We start from the raw sequence: 23,067 nt of genomic DNA on the forward strand, positions 1-23,067 counted from the left end.
TGAATAAACAATGATTTAAGTAACATATGTATATTTACATACATATTTTGGGACCTCCGTTTATAAAAACAATGCCTTCAGAAGTAAACCTTCTCCTTTCGCATAATTAATATGACGTTTTCTTTTATTTTTTATTTAAAAAGCTCTTTATTACCTCAGATTATATATAATAACCGTATGTGTTAAATGATTTCCAATATCTGTGATTACCATGCTTTTTCATCACTCGCTGATTAAAAATTTTTATCAATTAATTTTGTTGTACACTGATATTGCCTTTTTATATATTATCTCAAGTTCATTTATAAGTCAATAAGAATCCACTATTGAGGTCAATGGCAAGAAACTGAAGATGTTGTCTATTTCTTGCATCCTTTTGTTGAGATGGCCAAGTGGATTACTTCTTTTTCAGGGCTGCCCAGTACACCGCCAGTTCGTTGCCCTCCCAATTGAAAGGTTTGGTAAAAACACTGAAAATACAAAATTTACATAATGCCTTAATGGTGAGGATCGTGAAAATTAGCCAACAAATAGAGTGGGGAACACACTCGTAATGCCGATGGAGCACGAAAAAAGGGGGGAACAAGTTCAACCAACATCGGGAAATGCTGGTCAGCGAATTCGCGGCAGGGGAGGAGGTTGTCTGGTGCCTACTGCACCGATGGCCAAGATTGACAATGATCATGCACAGCATAAGCCACATAAGCTCTACACACAGACAAGTGTGCGGGTTATGGCCTGGACTGGAGGAGTGGACCCCCAACCGCAGGGAAGTGGAAATGATGTAATGGTAACATTGTATCCGAGTTGCACAATTTTCGCAGTGCGGCTTTGGCCAACTTCCGAGTTTTGCACACTCACTTTTTGCGCAGATACTCCAGCACTTCCTGCTCCTTGTCGCTGAGGCCCAGCAGAGCGGCCTCCAGGTTGATTTTCAGCAACTCGCGAGTCTGCATGCCGGTGAGGAAGGTGCTCACGTCAGGCAGCCCTTTGGCCGTGTAATAGAAAGCCAGCTTGCCCAGTTCCACGCCGCGCTCTTTGCAGATATCCGACGCCTTGCGGGCGATCGCCTTCTGATCCGCGCCAGCCGGATGCCAGGGTTGAGGCCCCCCATTGGTGAGCAGCCCCAGGCCATGGGCAGCGGCGCAGATTTGGCCTAGGTTCTGGGACTTGAAGAAGTCCAAATACTCCAGTAAGGTTTCATCGGCCAAAGTGTATCTGCAGTAGGTCAGAACAGTCTGAAAAATAAAATATGCTACTTTATAAGGATACTTTGAGTTAAGAAATAGCACATGTACATCAAACCTGCCGGCCGCTCGGGTTAAGCATTCCTTCAGAATCGAAATGGGATAAGCCGACACCCCGATAAACCTCGCCTTGCCCTCCTTGACCAATTGCTCCAATGTGGGCAGCGTTTCATTGATTACAATATCAAGGTTCTCAGCAAACTCAATGTCATGGATTTGGATGACGTCCACGTAGTCAAGTCCCAGACGCCTTAGACTTTTTTCTACGCTCTCCCTCGTCTTCTTGGCACTAAAATCGAACATCTTTTCGTATTCGGGCTCATAGCGACACACCTTGGTGGCGATGTAGTAGGACTCCCTTGGAATATCCTTAAGAGCCTGGCCAAGAACCTCTTCCGACCGACCGTGTCCATACCAGGGAGCAGTGTCGATGTAGTTAATGCCAGATTTTAAAGCCTCGTGCACTGTCTTAATGCCCTCCTCGAGGTCAAAGCTTTGGAGTAAACAGGCAGGTATCAAATTAAATTAAATTAGATTTAAAATAATACAAAAATGTATTTATTAGAGAAGCTGCATTCTGTAAAATAAAAATTACTCATACCCATAAGCAGCGCACAGGGCACCTCCTCCAAATGAAACTTTCGAGACTTCCAGACCGGTCTTTCCAAACTTTCGGTATTCCATCTGGCGCACCTTCGCCTCATCGTGGAAGCCCTTCACATATGTAGCCGGCAATTTTCCAGACATAATATAATGATTGTGTGGCTCTCGTTCTGTTTACGTTCAATTGGAAGACAGAGAACTTCTGACTGCAAATTTTCATTCATGTGGCTTATATGCGGTTAATCAGAGAACGATTCTTTATCAGCGAGGAGAGCGAGCAGTGGCAGTGGGGGATGTTGGAGCCAGTTGTGTTGCTCGTAGCGCTCCGGCAGATCAAAATTAAGAGAGACTATCGCTGAAGAGTCAGGTTTAAAATAAAAATATATTTATTTTATAAACAGTCTGTTCTCTTTTCGCACAAACCAGCAAACAAACAAGTGGCATTGTGTGTTGTTTATGTTTACAAAAAAAAAAAAATAATATAATAATATTTGTTGAGCTATTAATAGTTTTTAATAGCAACCGAATAACTATACGCGTTTCAAATTATAGTTTCAATATATTTATTTTGGGCTCAATTTAACCCTAATACAAGCGGCTCCAATAAACTCCAAATCACAACAAAAACGCCAAAACAAGAGCTTGCGCAGAAGCTCAACTAAAGCTCCCCAAAGCGCATACGCTACAAATGCCAATAAAGCGCATGCGAAACTGGGGACAAAACAGAGACGAAACATGCTGATAACAACAGCTGCAGCTTAGCATATTATAATTATTTTAGATGAATTCTTTGGTGGCTGCTTGGCCCAACAATATTAATAAAATAATTTTTATTCACTTCACAGACTATCATATATAAAATAATTTAATTTCCTATGTTGAACTTCAATTTCCCGATTTAGTTTTTGGACTACTTGACTTTTTTAACTTAGGTAATGGTATCGGGCGCCAGGTGTAAGTTTTGGTAAAAACTCTATAAAAATAAGACATTTTGAGAAATACGTAATTATCGTTGGTGGAAATTAGAGACTAAAAGTGGAACTGGATTGCGCCATCCAGCAGGAACCAGTTTGGCCAGGCTGAGGCCAAGTTCGTGCCCGTGATGCAATGCTTACACCAAATCCGACTTGCCCACTTTTCACTTACTTTTCGCGGACGTGCAGCACTTCCTGCTCTTTGGAGTGAGTCCGATCGAAGTGGCAACCAGATGGATCTGCACCAACTAGCGGGAGGAAATGCCGACGAGGAAGGAGCTGGCCCCCTCCAACTTCATGGAGAATTATATGTAGAAATAACAACCCCTCCAAACGCCCACTCTCACTCCCTTTTTGGCAGGATTTATTTTGAAGCAGTCTACCTTAGTGGCAAAATAATTGGCCTCTCATGGCACATCCCTTATAGCCTGATCCAATAGCTCCTTCCGATTATGCATAGAAGGGAACTGTGTCAATATAGGTTAAGGCACTATTTATGACTTCCTGCACCATTTTAATGGATTCCTTACGTTTAATGTCGGTTCAAGCCCAAGTCCCAAATAGCGCAAATTATTCTTACATATTACAATACTATAGAGTAGATTTTGGGTTACGATAATGGGAACCGTAACAACAACGAAAAAGTTTTCGTCCAAAAAATTAAAATTAAAAGTTAATAATATTATTGAAATTTATTGAATGTAGTGTACGATTCAATTATTGATAACTTAATAAAATTGAGAAAAATAGCATATGGAAACGAAAAATATTACGTATACGTTTATGTCCAAATTTCATATTAAGTATACATACATAACATGTTTGTTTGGTAGGCAATTATGTTGGTAATTTCTAATTATTATTTTAAAACCTTATTCTATTTGAACAAGGTCACGTTTTTCAAATTTCCAATATAGCTATGTATACTTGCCTCACCCGAAGAAGGACTCGCTGCCCTTCAACTGTGGTTTAAGCGGAGCGAGCTCTTGGCAAGCGTTACAAACAGGTGCAGTGCAGCGGATCCTGGACGGATCTGCGACGTATAATCAGGCTTTTTAAGCCGCAATGCAATGCACTTTCGAGGCATTGGAAAATATTCAAGCATTTTGAAAGGTGATTTAGAATTACCTGCCTTTTGGGAGGCATCGTGCTTGCACTCCTCACAAGCCACCTTCTTCTTGAAGTTAATTGATGGCAATCAGTGGAAATCGACTTCCTTAAAAACCTTCTCCACACCCGTTTCATGTGCCATCTGCTGGCCATCTTTATATTTTAAACCTCTTTTGTCTTTAATGTCACTTTCCAGCTACCAGAATTTTTATGATAGCTCAACGCACAGATGTAAAATTAGGTTCATATTGCAATAAGGTGCCTTAGGCACCTCCTAGGTGCCTCATTACTACAGTTGGTATTCGAAAAAGGTGAAATAATAATAATTTTTATTTATACTTACGCCTTTTGAATTTTAATAATCAAGTTATGCCGTAAAACACCTCCAATGTGTCTCCAATGATAAGGAGGAAAATGTGAAAAGGAAGTCTGGATTATTGTAGAGCAACTGTGGTGTCAGGATCCAACTCACATTAAAAAAGGAGCTAAAACTCAGCACTGTGGTTCTAGCTATGGCCATGGCAGTTGTGCGTTGGACAAATTGACGGGATTAGTGTTAGAAATGTAATATATGATTCTATAACCTCTTTGAACGAGGAGGAGTTACAGATCATACCATTTAAATGATCGTTTCCACCTTTCCAGCAATAAAAGCGCCAGGCCTATTGAGTTCATTTACTGGTGTTACTGGAATTACCACGAAATGTTTCGTTCATGCGGGGGATTTATGATCGCGAGGGTCCATTAATGACCTGCCCTAAAAGGGATCTCCGTCCCAACACCTGATCCTCGACCCGGCAACAAATGCCCCTGAGTCAGGCCAGTGCCCCAGGTAGGCAGGAACATGGAACGGAGCCACGGTCGCGAAAACAGAGACAATGTCAAGGTGCAGGGATACCCAAATCAAAACCCATTGAATGCAAACCGAAACAGGCATACAATGGACAGTCGGCCTGAAACGCCAATGAGGCGGAGTCTTGCTTGTCGTCGTCTCGTTCGCTCTATGTATGTGTCCCTGCGAACGGACACGCGGACGGACGGACACTTGAGAGGACAGTCGAGACTCTGGTGCTGATGGCATGATGCTGGTCTGTTACCTGCCTGAAATATGCCTTTACAAATATGAGAGATATAATTCGGCAATCGCGGGCCACGAGCTCTCAGTTAGAACTTTGAACTGGCCAAAGCAACTTCGGCGCCCGAGGAACGAGCCCCCAGAATTAAATTCCAGAAATTAGCAAGAATGCGCGGAATGCGATTGAAAATGAAAGCTAAATTAGTTGTACTTCTTGTGATCCCAGTTCTTCTACTGGACATGGCTGACACTATGAGACTTAGCCAGGTGGACAGCGAGTGCGATTTCGACTTCAAAGAACAGCCAGAGGACTTCTATGGCATGCTGGATGCTGTGCAGGTGAGTAACTTCATGCGGCACAGTCAGTATTTCTAAAACGCCGATGTCCCAACAGGTGCCAGATCAGGAGCAGAAGGATGCCTATCACTGGAAACTGCCCGAGAAAGCCAGACCCAGACACTCATTGGGGTAAGTTGGAGGAGAGATGACCGTGGAATGCCGAATGAAGGTCTAATTATTGACTTTCCTTCTCCAGGAGTCGCCGAAAACAGCCTCACAAATTGCGAATCAAAGCCAGGCCGCGATTGAGATTACCCCCACCGCCTCTCCTTTGGACAGATGATGCTGTGGATGTCCTGCAACCCAGTTACTTGCCCAAACGTGAGCCCAACCAGCACCGCCACCGGAGAGCTGTGACTGTGCGTAAGGAACGCACCTGGGACTACGGGGTCATCCCCTACGAGATCGATAGCATTTTTAGCGGCGCCCACAAGGCGCTCTTCAAACAGGCCATGCGCCACTGGGAGAACTTCACCTGCATCAAGTTTGTGGAGCGGGATGCCAAGCTGCATGCCAACTACATATACTTCACGGTCAAGAATTGTGGGTAAGTTTTGGATCAACCTCCCCAAAAATTGTTATTTATACTTTTATTTTAGATGCTGTTCGTTTCTGGGAAAGAATGGCAATGGTCGCCAGCCCATTTCAATAGGTCGAAATTGCGAGAAATTCGGCATAATTATCCATGAACTGGGGCACACCATCGGCTTCCATCACGAGCATGCTCGTGGCGACCGAGATAAGCACATTATCATAAACAAGGCCAACATAATGCGCGGACAGGAGTACAACTTCGATGTCTTGTCCCCGGAAGAGGTGGACCTGCCACTGTTGCCGTACGATTACAACTCTATCATGCACTACGCCAAAAACTCGTTCTCGAAGAGCTCATTTCTGGACACGATTACACCCATTGGAATACCACCTGGAACACATGTGGAGCTGGGTCAGCGTAGGCGTCTTAGTCGCGGCGACATTGTGCAGGCCAACTTGCTGTACAAATGCGCCAGCTGTGGCCGCACCTACCAACAGAACTCGGGTCACATAGTGAGCCCCCACTTCATGTACTCCGCCAACGGAGTGCTCAGCGAATTCGAAGGGAGCGGTGATGGCCAAGGGGAGGCCTCCGACGGAGTCAGTGACTTTGATGCCTCTCTAACCAATTGCGAGTGGCGGATTACGGCCACCAATGGTGAACGCGTCCTGCTGCATATCCAGCAGCTGCATCTGCTGAGTTCCGAGGATTGTTCGCAGGATTACCTGGAAATCAGGGACGGCTACTGGCATCGTTCACCGTTGGTGCGCCGTCTCTGTGGAAACGCCAGTAGAGAGGTCATTGCCACCCAGACGAGTCGCATGCTCATCAACTATGTGAACCGGAATGCGGGCAAGGGTTACCGGGGCTTCAAAGCCAGGTTCGAGGGTAAGTTTTTATGCCATTTTGTCATAATTGGACATTTGATCAACATCCTGTACTCTTAACTTCAGTGGTCTGCGGCGGAGAGATTAATCTGACCAAAGATCAGTCTATAGACTCGCCAAACTATCCCCTGGACTACATGCCCGATAAGGAGTGCATATGGAAAATATCTGCTCCTGAAAACCACCAGGTAGCACTTAAGTTCCAGAGCTTCGAGCTGGAGAAGCACGACACCTGCGCCTATGACTTTGTGGAGATCCGTGATGGCAACCGGAGCGATTCCCGGCTAATAGGTCGCTTCTGTGGTGATAAGCTTCCGCCGAATATAAAGTAAGCTTAAAAATAATAATCAAATTTGTAGCCTTACATTATTATGGTTTATGATCCCCAGAACCCGCACCAATCAGATGTATATCCGGTTTGTTTCGGATGGCTCCGTGCAGAAATTGGGATTCTCTGCCGCCCTCATGCTGGACGTGGACGAGTGCAAGTTTACGGACCACGGGTGCCAGCACGTATGCATCAACACCCTGGGCAGTTACCAGTGCGGCTGTCACGCTGGCTACGAGCTCCAGGCGAATGGAAAGACCTGTGAGAACGCTTGCGGCGGAGTCGTTGATGCCAGAAAGTCCAATGGATCGCTGTACTCGCCATCCTACCCAGACCCCTATCCCAACGCCAAGCAATGTGTGTGGGAGGTGGTGGCTCCGCCAAATCATGCAGTGTTCTTGAACTTCACCCACTTTGACTTGGAGGGCACACGGTTTCAATACACAAAGTGCAACTACGACTACCTCGTTATTTACTCCAAGCTTAGGGATAATCGGTTAAAAAAGATTGGCATTTACTGTGGCAACAACCTCCCACCGGTGGTGAACTCGGAGCAGAGTGTTCTGCGGCTGGAATTCTTCTCGGACAGAACGGTGCAAAGGAGTGGATTCGTCGCCAAGTTTGTGATAGGTAAAGTCGACCCTTTTTTTTGTCTCATTATGTCCTAACTAAGGATAACCTTTCCCCCACAGATCTAGATGAATGTTCCATCAACAACGGGGGCTGCCAGCATAGATGCAAGAATACCTTCGGGTCCTATCAGTGCAGCTGCCGGAATGGCTACAGTCTCGCTGACAATGGTCACAACTGCACGGAGACGCGTTGCAAGTTCGAGATTACCAGCTCGTACGGGGTACTGCAGAGTCCCAACTATCCGGAAGACTATCCACGAAATATATACTGTTACTGGCACTTCCAAACTGTTCTGGGTCATCGTATTCAGCTGACTTTTCATGACTTTGCTGTGGAGAGTCACCAGGAGTGCATCTATGACTACGTGGCCATATATGATGGGAAGTCCGAGAACAGCTCCACCCTAGGAATCTACTGCGGTGGTCGCGAACCATACGGCGTTATCGCTTCCAGCAACGAGATGTTCATGGTGTTGGCCACGGACGCGGGCTTGCAGAGAAAGGGATTCAAGGCCACCTTTGTTTCGGAGTGCGGTGGCTATCTTCGGGCCACTAACCATTCACAGACCTTCTATTCGCATCCGCGCTACGGAAGTCGACCGTACAAACGAAACATGTACTGCGATTGGCGAATCCAAGCGGATCCGGAAAGCAGCGTCAAAATACGGTTCCTGCATTTCGAGATTGAATACTCGGAGAGGTGTGACTATGACTTCCTCGAGGTGACCGAGGAGGGTTACTCCATGAACACCATACACGGAAGATTTTGTGGAAAGCACAAGCCGCCCATAATTATTTCCAATTCGGACACACTTCTTCTTCGTTTCCAGACGGACGAAAGCAACTCCCTCAGGGGATTCGCAATTTCATTCATGGCTGTTGACCCCCCAGAGGATTCCGCTGGCGAGGATTTCGAAGCTGTTACTCCTTTCCCGGGCTACCTCAAGAGCATGTACTCCTCGGAAACTGCAAGCGACCTGCCGCGAGCCCACATCCTGCCGCCCAGCAGACTGATGTAAGAATGTATTTAAGTTTTGTTGTTGCAATTTGTAAATAGACTGTGAATAAAAACTTTTCAAAAAAAAGTCAATAATTTTAACAAAATATATCAATATTCTTTTTAAATGGAAAGAAAATGGATGAATAAGGAAATGGATGAAAACTTAAATCTTAAACGAAACCATCCCAACCCAGATTGATGCAGAACAAGAAGAATTATTATAAACATCGATATAGAACCTTCAGATATTCCGACACTTTTGTCGCCAAAAAACCATACGCATTATGTCCGAGAAGTTTTGTTTAGTAAAGTTCGTGTGCCACATTAAGTATTGAACGTTTTTTTCGTCATACCCGGTTCACCACATACTCAAACCAATCTTTGTGGACATCTTTCAAGCCAATGATTTCTTCGCATATACTGTTATTTACTTAAAAATTAAAATGGAAATAAATTGAAATTTTGTTACTTTTTATTAAATTTATTAAGAAAAGGACTGAACCGTTTCGTTCAAATTAAGGATGCATAACTAATTACTAAGGACCATGGTCCATATATATACTGAAGCATTGAACCTCAAACTGAAGGATGACCAGGAACTTGAACAAAGAAGGATGACCAAGCCACGAAGAAGGATACCCCGCAATATCCAAGTTCCCGCAGCCATCCCTATCGACTCTTCCCCTATGATTGTAATCCCGGCTTCTCGCTTTAAGGATGTTATGCTTTGAAACCAGGAAAGGTACAAGCAACCAAGTCACTAGAAGATAGAAAAAGCATAGGACGAAAAGCACGTACGCTACGCTACGCTAACTCTGCAAAATGTTCGTTAAAGGTACCCGTGCACCTGTTGCCCATGCATGCAAGAGCTGTCCAATTTGGGTATATATTTAAAAGAGGTGGAGTATACTACTCCTAATAATTTTAATTCTAATATTAATTTTAAGTATTAAATTTTGGAACTTTTTATTTTGGTTTTGAATTTCGTCCTTTTAAAGTTTTTTGAATTTACGTTTTGATTATGTTTTTTTATTGAATTTATATAAAGTTTATTATTTATTATTTTTCGATGTTAATAGATTGTTTTCTAGTTTTTGGGAGTGCTTGAAACTGATCTGATTTTATTACAAGTAAAAATGTTTAACTTTACATTTATGCTAACATACTACTAACATTTGTTTAACATTTACATTTAAATTTTCCGTTACATGTTTTTTTCATGTTTACTGGCGTTGCCAATCAAATCTTCAATGTGAGATTTTACAACACTGAATTGAACATGACATTTCCAACAGCACTGAAATGAAAACGAGTACCCTCACTATTTTTTTACAATCGATAGGAGACGGCGTCTTTTTGAAAGCGGGCTTCATTTCAAATTTTATCAACAATCATTTTAAATTTTTCGACTAGGCTCTAATTTGTTTAGCGCGCTTCGTTAATTGTGTTAAGTGTTAGTCCCCGTGTTGATGGCTCTCGGGCGTCATCATTTAGTGTCTGTTTCGATTTAGAGCAAGTGTTGTTCGTTGAATATTGCAATGAGCGCTTTCGAGGTTAGTGTTTACAGCTATGTCAGATTCAAAAATGAATTCGTTTACTGTTCATTTTCATTGCAGATCACAGTGACGCCGTCGCGTCTGAAGCAAAAGAAGCGGGTGGAAGGACGCGAACCGGCGGCGGTGGTAATGGCGCCCTTTTCGGCCAAGGCGATTGTGCAGTTCGAGGATGTGCCGGTGACCAAGACGGCCAGGCGTATCGTCCGCGTCATCAACCCTAGCGACGATGACATCGAGGTCAGTAGATCACACTGGTGATACCAAGCGCTGCCTGGCAACTTAAGTATATTTGATCCATATTTGCGTGCGCAGGTCAAGGTTACAAAGGGAGTCCGCGAGGAGCACAACCTCAGCATTGAGTGGATGGAGCACACTGTGCCCGCCCGCGACGAGGTTTCCATGGAGCTGGTATGGAGCCCACTCCTGGAGGTGGCCTGCAAGGAGACCCTGCAGCTGATCGACGACAGAAATTTCCGCAAGGATGTCATGATCATCCTCAAGTCTAAGAGCAACCAGCCCGTCAAGGTATGTTAATTTTTAGGGGTTGCCCTTTCACGCCACTCACCCTCGTTTGCATGTCTTTGTTTTATTTTCTGTCTACCTGAAGAACCCGCGCAAATTTCCCACCGTGGGCAAGACCCTGCAACTGAAATCGCCAACGGGCGCTGCCAAGAGCATGAAATCCGTTGCCGCAGCTGCTGTGCAGCAAAAAAAGCGCATGTCCTCGGCGGCAGCAGGAGCGGTAGCTCCCTCGAAGCAAGCCTGGCGGTCCAGCACCGTATCCTCGCGGCCAAGCCGTGCCAGTATAGCTCCTACAGTTCCAGCTCCTCTAATGGAGAAGAATGTCTATAACCCACCGGTAGAAGAACCTGTTTACATCTCACCGCAACCAAGAAGTCTTAAAGAAAACCTGAGCCCCATGACTCCAGGAAATCTGCTCAACGTAATTGATAATCTCAAGTTTACCCCGCTTACGGAAACTCGGGGAGTTGCACCGGATGCTATCAGGCCCGACAACCTTGCCGCATGGCCCACGCCCAACCTGAAAGACGGTACCAAATTAAGCGTCAGCGAGATGCGACCGCGCCGCCTCAGTCCCGACGAACTGGAGGACCAGGTAGTCGCCGTTTCTAACAAAACTTTTGACGTGAAACATTCCGAGACTATGAATTTGTCTGTAGACACTTTGGACTGCTCCCGATCCGAACTGCTGATACAGACACCCTCCGGAATGGTGTTAAACAAAACCACCACCATTGTCCACGCCACTCACGCGCGAGCTTTGGAATGCATTCACGAAGAGGAGGTCTCCTGCCCACCTAGAGCACCGTCCAAAGGCGCTATCCAGGATCTTAAAAGGGACATCAAGATGGTGGGCTCTCCACTGCGTAAATATTCCGAGTCCATGAAGGATTTGTCTCTGCTCTCACCCCAAACGAAGCTTGCAATACAGGGGTCCATGCCCAATCTTAATGAGATGCAGCAAATTCGCTCCATCGAGCAAAACCGCTACTACCAAGACCAGCATCCGCAGATGAAACCCAAGTGCCTGAACAGCTCCTCCAGCAGTGAAACTAGTTTGGTGGGACAGCACGATTTTCATTTCAACCAAAATGAAATCCTGGCTCAGTCTAGTCGCTTCAATCTCCACGAAGTGGGACGCAAGTCCAGAAAGGGAAGCCCGAGCAAAGAGAAGCAAGCCAATTCGAATCCTCACAAGCGACGTTCCCATGAGTTGAGTTTTTCCGATGCGCCCAGCACTGAATCTCTGCACCGGAACGACCCAATGGCGATTTCTCCGCCCAAAAAGCAGAGAGTGGAGGACACTTCTTCGCGTAGAAGTCCAGCGCCAGCAAATGCCTCTGCTCGAAGTGGTGGAACCCATGCGTGGACGCACACCCAACCGAAAAAGTTTAAGCTGGCGCAAACAATGTCGCTGATGAAGAAAACAGCAACTCCCCGAAGTACTAGAAACACATCGTTCACAGCCCCGGTGAAACTCTACGATTCTGAGTTGTACATGCAAACGTACATCAATCCCGATCCCTTCGCTGCAACTACCACGGCAGACCCCTTCTTGGCGTCCACGATGTATCTGGACGAGCAGGCGGTGGATCGGCACCAGGCAGACTTCAAGAAGTGGCTAAATGCCTTGGTGTCCATACCAGCTGACCTGGATGCCGATTCCAATAGCAAAATCGACGTGGGCAAGCTGTTCAACGAAGTGCGCAACAAGGAGCTTGTGGTGGCCCCCACCAAGGAGGAGCAATCAATGAATTATCTCACCAAGTACCGTCTGGAAACTCTTCGCAAAGCCGCAGTGGAGCTCTTCTTTAGCGAACAGATGCGTCTGCCGTGCTCCAAGGTGGCCGTCTATGTCAACAAGCAGGCTTTGCGCATCCGGAGCGATCGGAACCTGCACTTGGACGTGGTGATGCAGCGTACAATCCTTGAGCTGCTGCTTTGTTTCAATCCGCTGTGGCTGCGCCTCGGACTGGAAGTTGTCTTCGGCGAGAAGATCCAAATGCAGTCGAACAGGGATATCATAGGGCTGAGTACTTTCATTCTCAATCGCTTGTTCCGCAACAAGCTGGAGGAGCAACGTTACAGCAAGGCCTACACTCTCACGGAGGAGTACGCGGAGACGATTAAGAAGCATACGCTGCAGAAAATCCTGTTTCTGTTGCTCTTCTTGGACCAGGCGAAACATAAACGCATCGTTAAGCACAATCCTTGCCTCTTTGTGAAAAAATCGCCGCACAAGGAAACCAAGGATATACTGTTGCGGTTCGCCTCGGAGCTCCTTGCCAACATCGGGGATATAACACGTGAAATGCGGCGCTTGGGATACGTGCTCCAGCATAAGCAGACGTTCCTGGACGAATTCGACTACGCCTTCAATAACTTGGCTGTCGATTTAAGGGACGGCGTTCGTCTGACCCGTGTCATGGAGGTCATCCTCTTACGGGACGACCTAACCAAGCAGCTAAGAGTTCCTGCCATATCTCGTCTCCAACGCATTTTTAATGTAAAGCTGGCCTTGGGAGCCCTGAACGAAGCCAACTTTCATTTGGGAGGCGATATAGCTGCGCCGGATATTGTTGATGGCCACCGGGAGAAGACGCTTTCGCTGCTCTGGCAACTCATATACAAATTCCGATCGCCCAAATTCCATGCAGCCGCAGCTGTACTCCAGAAGTGGTGGCGCAAGCGTTGGCTCCATGTCGTCATTCAGCGTCGCATCCGTCAAAAGGAACTCATGCGCCGGCACAGGGCAGCCACTGTGATACAGGCCGTATTCCGCGGCCACCAGATGCGCAAGTATGCAAAGTTCTTCAAGGCGGAGCGCACCACGGCAGCTGTCGTCTTGCAGAAGTACACTAGGCGTTATCTGGCCCAGAAGCAACTTTACCTCAGCTACCATAGCATTATCATGATTCAGCGGTGGTGGCGTGCCCAGCAGCTGGGCAAGCAGGTGCGCCAAAGGTTCCTGGAAATGCGCCAGGCAGCAGTGTTTCTTCAGCGCATCTGGCGGCGTCGTCTCTTCGCCGAGAAGTTGCTTGCTGCAGCGGCCACAGCGAAGCTTCAGCGTTCCCAGAAGCAGCAGGCTGCCGCCAGTTACATTCAAATGCAATGGCGAGCTCATCGGTTGGGAAAGCTGCTGCGAATGGAGTATTTGCGCCAACGGGAACTCATTCTATTTGTCCAAAGCAGATTGCGAGGCAAGTGGATCATGCAGAAGCAGCGTAAAGCCTTCCTCGATCTAAGAAGTGCAGCTGTGAACGTGCAGCGCCGTTGGAGGGCTCAGTTGATGATGAGGAAGCAGAGAGCTGATTTCCTGCAACTTCGTATGAATGTAAAGAAGATTCAGGCTATTCGCCGAGCCACCATCCAGATGAGACTGGACCGAAGCAAGTACCAGGCTACCAGAGATAGTGCCATTTTCATCCAACGGCGTCTGAGGGCCACCTGGCAAATGCGCGAGGAAAGGAAGAAGTACCACCAGCTGCGTGAGGCCACTCTTGTTATTCAAAGGCGCTACCGCTTGCTGCGCCAGATGCTCACGGATCGCCAGGCGTACCTTGAAGCGCGACAGCGCATCATCCATGTGCAGCGTCGCTGGAAGGCCACTTTGGAAATGCGCCGGCAGCGAGAAGGTTATCTGAAACTAAAGTCCACTGTCGTTTTTATTCAAGCCAAGTACCGCGCCAAGCTCGAGATGCAGAAGCGGCGGGAAGAGTTTCTTGGATTAAAGAGAGCGACTCTACTCATTCAGCGGCGCCGAAGAGGCCTTCTAAAAATGCGAGAGGAGCGCCAACGATTCGTAAAGGTACGCGAATGTACTATAAAGCTTCAACGACGATTCCACGCCCAAAAGGCCATGAGATTCCTGCGGGCCAAGTATCGCGGCACCTTAGCGGCAGTTACCTGCCTGCAAATGCACTGGCGAGGATATCTCCGCATGAAGCAGGAGAGAACGCGTTTCCTGGAGCAGCGTCGGGCGGCAGTCACACTGCAGCTTCGCTACCGCGCTCGTTTAGCAATGATACGCCAGAGGAACTCTTATGCAAGGCTTAGACGAGCGGCTGTTACTATTCAAAGGCGCTATCGTGCCAATACTGAGATGCGCAAGCAACGGGACCTTTACCAAAGCCAACGAGTAATGATCATCAAAGTGCAGCGACGGTATCGGGGAAAACTTCAAACGAGGAAACAGATGGAAGCGTACCACAAGCAGCGGGATGCAGTCATCCGCCTGCAGCAATGGTGGCGCAGTCTGCGGGAGATGAGACAACTAAGGTGCGGCTACCGCAGGATGCGAGCCAGCTCCCTGAGCATCCAACGCAACTGGAGGGCAACCGTGGCGGCACGTCGCCAGCGACAAGTCTTTCTTAACACCATCGCCAAGGTGCGACTGATGCAGCAATTTATCCGAGCCACTCTGCTGATGCGAAAGCAACGCAGGCAGTTTGAACTGGAACGGAGGGCGGCTATAGTGCTGCAGCGACGTTTCCGGGCCCGACACAAAATGCAGCAGGCGCGCAAAGAATTCCAACAACTTAGGTCGTCGGTGATCCTGGTGCAGCAAAAATTCCGTGCGTCCCGGTGCATGCGAGAGCATCGACAGGCATTCGTAAAACTGCGCAACATTACCATCCATCTGCAGCAAAAATTCCGCGGGAAGCAGATGATGATGGAGCAGCGGGCTCATTTCCAGCTACTCATTCGTACCGTTCCGGAGTTCCAATCTCGAGTTCGAGGCTTCTTAGCACGGAAGCGGTTCCACGCCCTCATGACGCCCGAGATGAAGGAACTGATCCGGCAAAAGCGCGCGGCAAAGGTGATACAGCGCTACTGGCGGGGCTATGTCATCCGAAAGCGCCAACGGCATCAGGGCCTCCTGGCCATCAGACGTCGTATTGTCCAGCTGCGGACAGAGGCCACTGCTGTCAATTCTGTTCGCTGCAAGGTGCAGGAAGCGGTGCGATTTCTCCGTGGGCGCTTTATTGCTTCAGATGCTTTGGCTGTGCTAAACCGCTTGGGTGAGTGTTTGCATTATTTAGTCCTCTTGATCCTCGCAGTACCATTAATCCCATGGCTTTGCTAATCCCCTTCCGTATAATCCTTCTTCAGATCGTTTATCCCGCACCGTGCCTCACCTGCTGATGTGGTGCTCGGAGTTCATGTCCACGTTCTGCTATGGAATCATGGCCCAAGCCATTCGGTCGGAGGTGGACAAGCAGTTGATCGAGCGCTGCAGCCGCATTATCCTCAACTTGGCGCGCTACAATAGCACCACCGTCAACACATTCCAGGAGGGCGGTCTGGTCACCATTGCCCAGATGCTGTTGCGCTGGTGCGACAAGGACAGCGAAATATTCAACACGCTCTGCACCCTCATCTGGGTCTTCGCCCACTGTCCCAAGAAGCGAAAGGTGACTAATCAAAAAACCCGTCTTGTCCTTATTTCCGCTTCCGTAATGTGTCTCCAGAAGTCCGATTGCATTACAAGTTTTCGAAGAGATGTTTCGAAAGCGGAAATAACTACATGACTGAACTAAAAAATTTATTGTTGTACGTCGTGTGAAAATTGTGTTTGTGTAAAAAATTTAATCAATTTTATAAAAAAAAATTAGAAATATATTTGTCAAAATTTAAAGAATCTAACTAGTCAGTGCCTCTCAGTTATAATCTTGCCTCTACTGTTTCTCACGCATTCCAGATCATCCACGACTACATGACCAACACAGAGGCCATTTACATGGTGCGCGAAACCAAGAAGCTGGTGGCCCGCAAGGAGAAAATGAAGCAGAATGCCCGCAAGCATCCTCCCGCTCCCACGGGCCGCTACCAGACGCAGCCGATGCCGAATTTCTCTCAACGCGCGCTGCCCAGCTTGGAGCCGGACTTTGGCATCATCCGCTTCAGCCCCTACACGTTCATCTCCTCCGTGTTCGCATTCGACACAATCCTCTGCAAGCTTCAGATCGACATGTTCTAGGTTAGATTCCCTTCTATGTTAAGTGTTTGAAACGTTTCTGTGTTGTGTTAGTCCAATCTTAAGCAAATTGTTGAATCAATCTGTTCTTTACGAACACCAACTGACCATTAAGTAAGCTAAGCTATCGTCGCGGTCTTACATCTAAGGAACTATGTACGTCCTATTAACTTCTATTATTGTTTTTATGTAACCTGACAGCTGAACTGAAAAATAAAATAAAAACACAAATGTCAAATGATTTGCTTGCACAGTTTGGCTACGCCTATATTTATTCGGGTAGGTATTAGGTATGCATGTATTCACAAAACAATTACATATTTGTAATCATAGATATTTAAATTATTAATCACTTTGTTTAAACACTCAGTTACACCGATATTAGTATGTAAGTTACCCAATATTCGTGATCCTCCAATTGCGGCTGCAACGAACGTCTCTCGAGCGACAGCTCCTTTCCTGCGAGGGAGTGCCCCAAGTATGTATCGTATATATCCGTGTGTATATATTAAGTAGTGCCCCTTTAAAATGTACATATACGTGTTACTGTAAGTTGGATTGAATATGCATATATATGTATAATAATTCGTATAACATTTTATGTACTTCTTCCTTGATAATTGCACACGCCGTTTTCATTCACAATCTGTCATTTATTTGTAATACTTTTTTTATCCGTTTTTTTTTTTGCAATTTTATATTGCCGTTTAAACTAAATAATTGCTGCCGTCGTACGTCGTACGCCTCAATCGAAATACTATAAACTAAATATAAATACATTTGGCTTTAGCGATTTATTACAACTATTTTTCGGGGGCGAAGAGCGTGCGAAGAATTCGGTTGGATTAAAAACATTAAGATTTTCTGAAGGTGATCTTACTTTGGCGGAGATTTGCCTGAGAGTGTCTGAGAGCTTTTTGCAGTATTTTTTTTGATTATTTTATAAAGCTGGGCTCTGTGCCGAGTGTCGCACGGCTGGATTCGGGTAAGTGCGCCACTCGAGCCCCTAGCCCTGGATAACTTAACGTCGGCCCAGGCCAAAGTTGAAGGGTTGCGGACGCGTCGTTCGCTTATTCTGTCGGCCAGGTCGCACTGTAACCCGTGGAGTTATTAAAAGGGTATTTGGGATTAGTGGGAAGAACTACTCACCTCCGCGCTCGGCGGCCAAGTAGTTCGCCGGCGGCACTCGGTAGGCCACCTCGTTGTCCTGCTCGTAGTCGTAGTCGCTCCGCTTGCCCAGGCCAAAGGAGTACGGACGCGACCGCTTGCCCAATCCAAAGTTGTAGACCGGTAGCCGCTTCATGCCCGCTCCCCCGTTCGTGTACATATAGGCCCGTCGGCCCAGTCCAAAGGCATACCGCTCCATCCGCTTGTCTATGTTGTCGCCATTGTTGTCGGCCATCTCATCGGCGGCCAACATGACCTCGGCGTCGGCATCGCCGGAAGCCGGACTGCGTTGATCTTGGCCAATGACCGGAGAACAGGCGATGTAGCCGACACAGCACACGGCCAGGAGCAAGATGTGGGCGTGAAGGGAGTTCATTGTGATGCTGGAGGTGTGGCTGGAATATGGGACACGTCTGACTGCCGTTGCTGCAAAAGTGAGCGAAGACAAAGTGAGCAGGCGACGAATAGAATTTTAAACATTCATTGCCCATTCTCTGTGTGTCGAGAGCGTTGCATACTCTATGGCTGCCGCTTCCAAACAGATACCTCTATGTGAGGGTGGTTCAAATTTGCACAACAATATATAAGGTCTATTTTTGGAGAGAATATACTTTCGAAAAAAATTGGGTATATTTCCGAACAACTTTTGACTTTCTAATATGCAGTTTTTAAATTATGTTTTCATTTCAATACCATCGATAGTCAATCTTTCATAGATTAAAAAAAAACCTAACAAAATTTAATAATATTTATCCTTAACACCCAATTTGTTGTGTAATCGGCTAAGTTTTTCAATTTTAAAATATTCCTATTTACATAAATCGAATCACCCTACTGCCCACACACACATACCCATTGCTGCCATCCTTTACCAAATTTTATGCAGAATAAAGAAACAAACAATCGACCAGTAATTTCGCCCAAACATAAAATATGTCAACGACAAACAAATGTCGACGCGTTGACAGCCCCGCAACGGCAAACAACCAGGCAGCGGAGCAAATATGGGGAGCAAATAAAAATGGCCTGCAGGACGCCCAAAAATGTGGCAAAAGTTGGCGCCGCCCGCTTCGGCCATGCGGAATGTCTTTGGCCGAGTTGCAGCAGACGCGTCGTTGGGTTTTCTGCTGGCCTTGCAGGCCGCTGGAAGTGCCCGGCTCGTAAAAGTTAAATTTGATCCGCGAAGAGGAGTTGGGCCCCCCGTTTGCTGAGTGGCTTAATTCGCGCCCCAACGCCGCAATTAGCAGCCACAATTACCCAAAAACTCAAGCCACAACTGACTGGAAATGGGTTCAGCTTTAAGGGCTCATTCTTCGCATTCCATTAGCGGAATGGCAGTAGTGACAGTGCCATCAGCGTTTTGTGGCACTGTCACGACACTTCTGCGCGGTGTCAGTGCCATCGCCATCGCCATCGCCATCGCCTTCAATTGAAAGTGCACTAACGAAGCTGGCAGACAATAGCCGACGAATGAGTCCTCCATCCTTGTTTCGGTATTTGCATTGCTGCGGTTGCATTTCCGACGGCTGACGGCTCGCCCCAACTGCGCGACAGGCCAAGCACGTAGACGCTTTTAGACGCTCGCTTAAATCTCTTCACTGCCACTGCCTCCAGCCTCTAGTTGTTTGGTTAGGCAAATTAACTTTTCTAGCCGTTTTCCATTAGGCCAGTGACTTGGGGCAGCTTCTGCCTTTGACTTAATTCCGTCATCGATGGCCTGCTGCCATCCATAATGATGTGCAAACAATTCGACCCGTCCATTAATTGAAGCCTACATTTGGGGTTCGTCTGCTCTGAAAATATTGCGCATACGCAACGTGTGCCTTCATAAATTGAGACAGTGCATGTGCAACAGGGGCACAAATCATGCAACAGGTTCAGCACCAGCTACCGCAGCACTGAGGCAACAGCCAAGGCCAGATGGGTCGGGCCCGGGGTCGACCCCCGTATTTGATTTACAACGGCAGCGCCATGGCAGGCAGCTGTGCATTTTCCACGCAGGACAATAAAAGCAATGACTGCTCTGCGCTGGCACAGGCTACGGCCACGAGATAATAGGCGGAAAATCGTCACATTTGTTAGACTTTATCAACCGCAACACGGCGACAAGAACAACAACATCTGCAGGGACAGCAGCAATGCCGGAGAACCAATCGTAAATCTGAGAGGGGGCTGGACAAGTTTTGTGAAAAGTGTCAACACCTTTCACTATTATTTCCATTCGTGCCATAAAATCTTGTTTGTCGTACGCGGCGCCCTTGTGCGCAAATGAGATTCAGGCATTATCTGCTTATGAATTTACGCTTTGGCCCATAACTCTTTGGCCTGCTGGGCTGCCGGCTTTTCTCATATCCGCAGCGGCGATTAGTTTTGACCGCCACACAAAATGCAACGGAAATTCAAAGGAGCGCCCACGACGGCGTTCTAATTAAGTTTGAAAACTTTCCTGGCTGGCCAAGATGAGAAGCGAAGCATTTCAGAGGTTGGCCGTGGCATCGAAGGCCAAAAAAATATAAAAAGGATATAAGCAAATTCTCCAAGACTTTGCCAAGAAGCGCCAAGCAATTTCAGCTGATGTGGCAAATTACGACAGACGGAGATCCCTCAGCCAGCCCCAGGTGACTTGAAATCCAAAGGTGAGGCCGATTCTTAAAGATTAAACCACCAAATGGGCAAAAAACGAGATGCTTGCAATTGAAGTACGGGCAATTTGTTCGCAGCTGCTTTTTTAAATTGAAAGCACCGCCGGGGGCGCCCTGTCCTGTCGCAACCCTCTAAGCTCCTTAATTAAGTTACGTTCAGGTAATGAAGTGGCTAACTTCTTTGCACCAATTTATGGCGGTTTGGCGAGGGAGCAGCTAATAAAAAGCCAGCATCTCATTGCCCTGTCCGTTCCCTTTCTTTTGAACCGTTTCCTGCCAAAGCGGATGACCCTAGTTGTTGTTGCCTATTGTTGCTGCCCTCAACTTGCTTGTTTTTCTTTAATTTGACGTGGCCACATATCGTTTGGGTATCAATTTTGCGAATAAACACTGCGACTGACCCCGAGGCGCAACATCCTCCTCCGACCCGTTCCGAAACTTGCCCCAACATCAATCAACAATTGTCCTCCGATTTGTTTATTTAATATTTTTCCTTGGCTTTTGGGTTTTTGTGCCTAGCATGTGAGTGTGTGATGCCATTTTTTTCGGCATTGTTTTTTCGTTTTCCCTCGCTCTCGGGCGTGCTGTTATTTATTTAATTACAATTTGATTGAGGCTTGTCTTTTGTCTTGTGTCTATGCGAAATCGAGCGATTTATCCTGCCCCAGGATCAAGGAACTCTTGTTGTTGCCATATGTCAATTGGAGCTTCAGGCATTTTGTACAATCAAATTTGGTTATGCCTCCGTGCTAAGCGATTCAAAGTGAATTGAATTTGGGGTCTCTGTTAGATCAAATGCGAGAACAAATTGCCATTTCTCTTTGCTGCATACTTTTTGGGGCGCGCCTATAGGGACTATTGCGGGTTACCTCTTTGGCTTCTAACTAAATTTGAAAAGTCTTTCAAATGGATTTCGGATTGACATGGTTTAAAAAAAAATCAAAAAATTTACAAATGTTTTCTAGGGTTTCTAAATATCTGACATTTTTATGCGCTCGAGGGTGAATAAACACAATACAATTTTCGTCCGTTTCACTTCCCAAAAAATTAATACTTGAACAAATAATAACAATTAATATTTCAAACAAATACATATCTTTTTACATACATAAAATAACTGAATAATTAAAAATTTCGAGCAGACTCTAGATAAACTCCTCTATAAACTATAACTTCAGAAGTACCATAAGTTTTTCTCACAATTTGATTTTAAAATATCGAGAAAACTATAAAAATACTATTTTCCCGTTTCAGTTAATTTTTGTTCTCTTATAATGAATGGAGTTTGATTAAAGGTAAAACAGTGTATTTTAATCCTCAACGCATCAAAAATTTGTAGTATTTACAAAAAATTATTATATAAGATTATTTTGTAAAACTTACAGCAAGCTCCAAACACCTCGCGGGGAATTTGTATCTGTGAAAACTCACTGAAAACGCAGTTCAACCGTTTAAGGATCAATAAAGATTGAAACCTTTTCAGAAACGCACTTTTTTTGAACAGCTTCCGTTGAGATTCGAATATCTAAACGCTCCGCGGCCAAAAGCTGGCTAAGTAGTTTAAGTTGCTGCTGTTGCACGTTGACAGATCAAATGTCGGTTATGTTTTGAATCCGCATCCGCCGGAGCGCGGCCTCTTATATGAGCCAGGCGGCGGCGTCGGCTCCTCTTTTGGTTGGTGTTGCTGGATTTTGCGCGCCCTTATCAACGAAACACCCACACGACAGCAAAAAGTGACGACAATGTGTGGTGAGTTTTCGCGCAGATTCTCAACACGGACGGACGGAGGGGAAGTGGCGGTGGTGTTGGAGGCAGAGGTGGGTCGAATTGCGTGGTCCTTGCCGCCAAGGATGTAACAAGTGGCCGTGCTGCGACTTTGGCAACCCAGAAGTCAGGGTGGTGCACTGAAGCTCGTGTAACTTAAGACTTTGAAGAAGGTGAGGGCAAATCTGCAACTGGAGGGCACGGCGGAGCTCGTATGCAAAACAACGGTGCGTATGATGAATGCGACATTGCATTAGGAGGCGAGAGCACCCCCAGAACTGGTGGGTCTGAAACTATTTCTCATTTGGAATGGCAAGTTGTTAGCGGGCTGAGCGCGCATTAGTCAAAGACGGGACACTTGCCCCGAGCCGGCTTCAGACCGGCTTTGTGGCTCTTCCGCAAATCCACTGACAACTCAAATGATATGTAGTCCCCAGAACCCCTTCTTCCGCCGATTCGCCTTTCCTTCATCCGTAACATTTCAAAAGCAAAGCGCCAAGGAATTTTATGCGGAATGTCAGCTTTTTCCACAATCTCGCCACGGGGTCGGGTGCATAACAAGTTCACATTTGTCCGACTGCCACATTAGTCCTCTGAGGCTGTGCTTCCTTTGTAAATTATACAAATGTCGTCCGATCCATGACACTTTGTCGATAATATTTTGTTTGCCATACCCTCTCCTGGCATCCCGGCATGGCAAAATTCGATT

The 23,067-nt window shown here is 46.5% G+C and overlaps 4 protein-coding genes across 4 annotated transcripts; 2 read left to right on the top strand and 2 right to left on the bottom strand.

The window, feature by feature from the left end:
* Positions 1-90: 90 nt before the first annotated feature.
* On the bottom strand, positions 91-2,073 carry LOC6505831 (L-galactose dehydrogenase). Its single transcript, XM_001964415.4, has 4 exons — positions 1,849-2,073; positions 1,299-1,740; positions 862-1,238; positions 91-470 (listed from the first exon to the last, which is right to left on the bottom strand). The coding sequence occupies exons 1-4, from the start codon at positions 1,992-1,994 to the stop codon at positions 398-400; spliced, it is 1,038 nt and encodes a 345-aa protein (XP_001964451.1). The 5' UTR covers positions 1,995-2,073; the 3' UTR covers positions 91-397.
* A 2,640-nt stretch (positions 2,074-4,713) lies between these two features.
* On the top strand, positions 4,714-8,827 carry LOC6505690 (dorsal-ventral patterning protein tolloid). The gene is made up of 7 exons (XM_001964414.4): positions 4,714-5,348; positions 5,404-5,477; positions 5,545-5,895; positions 5,948-6,771; positions 6,837-7,098; positions 7,160-7,728; positions 7,791-8,827. Exons 1-7 carry the CDS (start codon positions 5,178-5,180, stop codon positions 8,747-8,749), a joined length of 3,210 nt encoding a protein of 1,069 aa, XP_001964450.2. The 5' UTR covers positions 4,714-5,177; the 3' UTR covers positions 8,750-8,827.
* Positions 8,828-10,040: 1,213 nt separating this feature from the next.
* Positions 10,041-17,026, top strand: LOC6505691 (protein abnormal spindle). The gene is made up of 6 exons (XM_001964413.4): positions 10,041-10,283; positions 10,347-10,523; positions 10,599-10,811; positions 10,894-15,829; positions 15,921-16,222; positions 16,510-17,026. Exons 1-6 carry the CDS (start codon positions 10,269-10,271, stop codon positions 16,786-16,788), a joined length of 5,922 nt encoding a protein of 1,973 aa, XP_001964449.1. The 5' UTR covers positions 10,041-10,268; the 3' UTR covers positions 16,789-17,026.
* On the bottom strand, positions 17,022-22,236 carry LOC6505830 (allatostatin-A). Its single transcript, XM_001964412.4, has 3 exons — positions 21,978-22,236; positions 17,935-18,378; positions 17,022-17,877 (listed from the first exon to the last, which is right to left on the bottom strand). Exons 2-3 carry the CDS (start codon positions 18,326-18,328, stop codon positions 17,807-17,809), a joined length of 465 nt encoding a protein of 154 aa, XP_001964448.1. The 5' UTR covers positions 18,329-18,378; positions 21,978-22,236; the 3' UTR covers positions 17,022-17,806.
* Positions 22,237-23,067: the final 831 nt, after the last annotated feature.

Source organism: Drosophila ananassae, chromosome 2L (assembly GCF_017639315.1).
Source record: "Drosophila ananassae strain 14024-0371.13 chromosome 2L, ASM1763931v2, whole genome shotgun sequence".
Lineage (NCBI taxonomy): Eukaryota > Metazoa > Arthropoda > Insecta > Diptera > Drosophilidae > Drosophila > Drosophila ananassae.

Excerpts from the sequence above, each read along its gene's own strand:
- LOC6505831 (XM_001964415.4), bottom strand. The coding sequence starts at position 1,994 with ATGTCTGGAAAATTGCCGGCTACATATGTGAAGGGCTTCCACGATGAG. Across the intron at positions 1,741-1,848 it reads GCCCTGTGCGCTGCTTATGG|CTTTGACCTCGAGGAGGGCA; the intron begins GTATGAGTAATT and ends TTTACTCCAAAG. Across the intron at positions 1,239-1,298 it reads GAGCGGCCGGCAGGTTTGAT|ACTGTTCTGACCTACTGCAG; the intron begins GTACATGTGCTA and ends TTTATTTTTCAG.
- LOC6505690 (XM_001964414.4), top strand. The coding sequence starts at position 5,178 with ATGCGCGGAATGCGATTGAAAATGAAAGCTAAATTAGTTGTACTTCTT. Across the intron at positions 5,478-5,544 it reads AGACCCAGACACTCATTGGG|GAGTCGCCGAAAACAGCCTC; the intron begins GTAAGTTGGAGG and ends TTCCTTCTCCAG. Across the intron at positions 7,099-7,159 it reads AAGCTTCCGCCGAATATAAA|AACCCGCACCAATCAGATGT; the intron begins GTAAGCTTAAAA and ends TATGATCCCCAG.
- LOC6505691 (XM_001964413.4), top strand. Across the intron at positions 15,830-15,920 it reads GGCTGTGCTAAACCGCTTGG|ATCGTTTATCCCGCACCGTG; the intron begins GTGAGTGTTTGC and ends ATCCTTCTTCAG. Across the intron at positions 16,223-16,509 it reads ACTGTCCCAAGAAGCGAAAG|ATCATCCACGACTACATGAC; the intron begins GTGACTAATCAA and ends CACGCATTCCAG.
- LOC6505830 (XM_001964412.4), bottom strand. The coding sequence starts at position 18,328 with ATGAACTCCCTTCACGCCCACATCTTGCTCCTGGCCGTGTGCTGTGTC. Across the intron at positions 17,878-17,934 it reads CTTGGCCGCCGAGCGCGGAG|TGCGACCTGGCCGACAGAAT; the intron begins GTGAGTAGTTCT and ends CACGGGTTACAG.